The sequence below is a fragment of the Monoraphidium neglectum genome (assembly GCF_000611645.1).
Source record: "Monoraphidium neglectum strain SAG 48.87 unplaced genomic scaffold scaffold04108, whole genome shotgun sequence".
NCBI lineage: Eukaryota > Viridiplantae > Chlorophyta > Chlorophyceae > Sphaeropleales > Selenastraceae > Monoraphidium > Monoraphidium neglectum.
In genome coordinates, this window is record NW_014009521.1 from 829 (window position 1) to 5,049 (window position 4,221).

The window sequence follows — 4,221 nt, forward strand, 5'->3', positions numbered from 1 at the left end:
GCTGCACTCTTCCTCTCTCTCCTGAACCTGCTATCTGTGTTTCCTGAACCACCCGCCCCGTTTTGTAGGCCGTAGCCGACCGCAAGGCAGCGCAGGCCCTGCCGCCACCCACCCCCCGCTCGCCGCCGCTTGCAATCCTCATCCAACACTAGACGAGCCCGCCTCTCAACGAGCCACCCTCCCCGCCCTTTACGCATGCTGCACGCTCCGTCTTTGAGCGCGCGTGCCGGCTTTGGCCCGCCCATGTGCCGCCGACCGGTCGGGCGCCCCGCATCGATGCGCGCTCGCTTTGTTTCCAACGCGCCCTGTCGCCTCGCACGCCCGGCCCGCCCGCCCGCCGCCCCTGCCGGCGCCGTTTGCGGGCGGGGGCAGACCCCCTCCAAGCGGACGCTCTGCCGCGTGCCGCCTATGCTTCCGCCGGGCCGCGGTCCCAGGCGATAGGGGGGTGGGGCGCCCGACAGGAAGCGAGGATTGTTTTGATCTCAGCAGCCTGTACAAATGAGAGACCCAAGCTTCCTACGCCCGGCTTTCCCCCTTCCTCCATCATCACTTCTGCCGCTGCACATACGGCCGGGCGAACCAACCCCGCCGCAGCCCCCCGCGCGTGTGCGCGGGGCCACGGCCAGACCCGCGCCCCAGGGCCTGCGCGGGCGACCGCGCCGCGCACGCGCGCTGCGCCCGCGCGGGCTGGCGCGGCGCCCTCTGCTGGGCGGCCTCACCCCGCAGGCTCCGGGGGCGCGAGGGGGGGATCTGCGCAGCCACGCGCTGCCCCTAAAAGCTTGTCCAGCCACGCGCACCGCTGTGCCTGTGATGCCCCCCCCCCTGCTCCCCCGGGTTGCTGCGGGTTTGGCTCGTCGCCTTCTGCCCCCCTCCCGACACCCTTGCGAGCTTGGGCTGCGGCCCCCCTTCAAGCCGGCCTCGCCCCCAGCGGCGGTGGCGACAGCCGTTGGATGATGCAGCGGCCCGCGCCCTTAGCCAGCCAGAAGTGTCGGTCACGTTTCTTCGTTTGTTTCAAATATACACTGATAGATACATCTACCACCCTACGCCTCTGTCTCGCACCCAGTTTGATGCACGTTTGCTCGTTCATATACTGTACAAGCGCCAAGTGTGCGTGGGGGGGGGGGATAATTGGCGGACTGCGGCTGCTGCACAACCACGGATGGGCGCCCTTGGCACCCCCCCTCTGTTTCCCTCTAGCCTTTTGGACGGCACCCAGCCCGAGCAGGCGCGCCGCGCGGCGTGCTGATACCCAGGCGGCACAGTTGCGGAGGCCCGCCGGGCCGCCGCGTTGCGCGGGTGCTATCCCTCCCCCCCACAACACCATGCCCGTCGGCACCCAGCCCTCAGAGGGGCGTCTCGCAGCACGCACGCGGCAGCACTCTCGCGTCCGCCCTCAGCACGTCAGACGCCAGGGGCCGCCGCCTCGCCTCGTCTCATCGCTCGCGTCGGCCGCGCGGAACGCCTCATCGCAGTTTTGTGGACCCTTTTCGGCGACCGCGGGCGCCTCCGGTCGGTCCCGCTCACTTTGCTCATTCCAACCCCGACCTGTGGGCCTGACCGCAGCTCTGGTTGTTTTCTGCCTCTCGCGCCGGCAGCTGCCCGGCGTGCAAGCATGACAGTGGACCGTCCTAACCTCGGACACTCGCTGCTAGGCAGCAAGCATCATCGCGAGCGGGCCCTGGCAGCTGAGAAGAGGATCCTGCACACAGAGAGGTCTCAGAGGGAAGGCCCATTTACACTCTCTTTGCTCGCTTGATAGCAGGTAAGTAGTCGAGCAGAGTAATGTTGTCCACGGATCCCGAGTGACTTGCACAGTGGCAGGGCAGGGCTGGGGCTGTCCATCGTCAGATGCCAGCAGGTGATCCACACCCTCACTCAAAGCTCCAAGCCTGGAGCGCCCTGCAGATGTGCAGCCTGCCCTGCCGCCCAACAGACCAGGCCCAGCCGTCCCGCTCGGGGGCCCCTAAGAGCCAGCTGGCGCGCGATTCTGGCATCTGGCATGTGCGCGGCTGCGCCCGGCGCCTCAGTAACTAGTGGCTGCAGGAGCGTCTGTGCAGCCCTGAGACACAAGCCGGCCCTAGTGCTGCGGCCGCCCCGAATGGCATGCCCCCCATCTAACCGCTGTTTGAACGAGAATCAGCGGCTTGAGGAGCTGGCCTTCCGCCAGCAATGTTTGGGCAAGGGCTTTCTTTGTGTCGCAGCCACGGCGCTGTTCAGCCTGCCCCGAACGCCTATCACAGTTTGCCGCGCCCGCCGCCCTGCCAGCTGCGCTGCACGCCGCCAGGCCCCGCGCCGCTGGCAGCAGAGTGAGGCCGCAGTATCCCCTCTGCCGCGGGGCTGTCGCTTTGCCCAGTCAGCTGTCGGCCATGACGATTCCGACCAGCTGCAAGTGGAAGTTTAGAGGGGAGTGCCCCTGAGGGCCGCGTGCGTCAAGCGTTTTGCAGTTACGCGGGGGCCGGGCTGCGCCCTTGCCGCCCCCAAAGCCCATTGATACGAGCGGCTCCAGGCCGCCGCTCCCGCCTACTAGGGGCATCATTCCCAGGTTGCGTGGGGAGCCAATGCGTGTCGCAGCGCGGGGCCGGGCGCTGACGCGGGCCGGCAGGGGCCGCTCGGCGCGGGGTGGGGGCCGGGCTCGCCGGCGGGCCGCCACGCCCGTGAATATGGACGAAACAGGCACGCCAGGGCAAGTCGCGGTGCGGGCGCGCGTGGGCCTGGTGGGGCCGCGCATCGCACATGGCGCGGCCCCACCAGGCCCACGCGCGCCCGCATAGCCATGTGCGATGCGCGGCCCCTTGGGCGCATGCGCGCGCACGCGCGCGCTGCTGTCGCGCACGCCGGCTGCGACGCATGCAGTGGCATGCGGCGCCCAATTTCGTGCCGCGATGTGGATGGGGGTTGGAGGAGCAGATCGGCGGCTCGAAGGAGAATCAAAACCCAAGACACCCACAAATATCTAAGATGACATCCAAGTTCACACTGCAATGAATGGCCCCCGCCCCCTGCACTGGGACAGAAGGAAGAGCAAGGGTCCCCGCCTGCGCGCCCGCCCGCCAGCTTCGATCCGTCGCGCAACAGGGCTGCGGCCGGCGGCTGGGCTTGCACAGGGGCAATGGCTGGCACCTCAAGGCTCCAAGCGCGCGCGCGCGCGCACGGCGCCACCAACCGCCACCTCGCACCAGGCGGCCTACCGCTTCCCCTCGCCGCCGCCACCGCCGACCCCAGCGCCCGGCGCCGCCGTCGCCGCCGCGCTGCCCGCGCCGCCCGCGCTGCCGCCGGCCGCGTCCGCGCGCAGCCACTCCACCAGCTGGAAGGCGGTCGGGCGCTTTTCCGGGTCCATCTGGGTGCACGCAGTGAAGATCCTCCGCGCGATGGCCGGGCAGCGCGCCGGGAGCGACAGCGCGCGGCCGCTGGCGCCGGCGCCCATCTGCCTGCTGATGGAGAAGGGCTGGTAGCTGGTGATGTCCTCGCCTGACACCAGCTCCCACAGGATGATGCCGTATGACCAGATGTCCGCCTTTTTTGGGTTCATAAGAGGGATCAGGGGGCCGGAGGGGACGAGGGGGGCGCCGGGACACAGGCCGGGTGTCGGTCAGATGGGGCGGGAGGTCGTGGGGGTGGGGTGATGTGATGTCGGGGTTTTGTCATGGTGGCGTCCTGGGATGGCGGCGTTTGCCGGTGTGGTTATCTAGTCAGGACAGACGCTGCCGTCGCTCTCGGGAAAACGGGTCGCCGATCAAAGCAGCGGCTCCGGCGCGGCGCTCAAGGCGTGGTTGGCCCCCGCACCTTGATGCTGGCGCGCTCGTGCCGCACCACCTCTGGCGCCGCCCACAGCGGCGTCATCACCGGCTGCGCCGTCACCAGGTCCTTCACCTGTCGCATGAGTCATCAACCGCATCACCCAAAGGGGGCGTCATCTCTGGGGTGGGATTACATCCCTGCGATGCCCCTGTTCATTGGAGACATGGCCCCGCGCCCCCACGTGCCGCAACGCGCTGCAAACACCAATCAGATGCAGCACCGAGCCGCCCCCGTTGAGTATACGTCGCACGGCCCCTGTGGCCCGGCGCACCGCCCAAGTGCTTCCTCCGTCTCCCCCCCGTCCCCGCCGCCCCTCCATGCCCGCTGCACGACCCCCCCCCTGCCCCAGTCGGTCGCGCCCTCCCAAACCCCTGCCGTTGCAGCGGCCGCCCCACGCTTACCCGTCACGCATCCCTCCCC

General features: G+C 69.2%; 1 protein-coding gene across 1 annotated transcript; it reads right to left on the minus strand.

The window, feature by feature from the left end:
- Window positions 1-3,187: 3,187 nt before the first annotated feature.
- On the minus strand, window positions 3,188-3,882 carry MNEG_13881 (Mitogen-activated protein kinase kinase kinase 12; the record flags this gene model as incomplete). Its single annotated transcript, XM_014037648.1, has 2 exons — window positions 3,188-3,517; window positions 3,787-3,882. The coding sequence occupies 2 exons, from the start codon at window positions 3,880-3,882 to the stop codon at window positions 3,188-3,190; spliced, it is 426 nt and encodes a 141-aa protein (XP_013893102.1).
- Window positions 3,883-4,221: the final 339 nt, after the last annotated feature.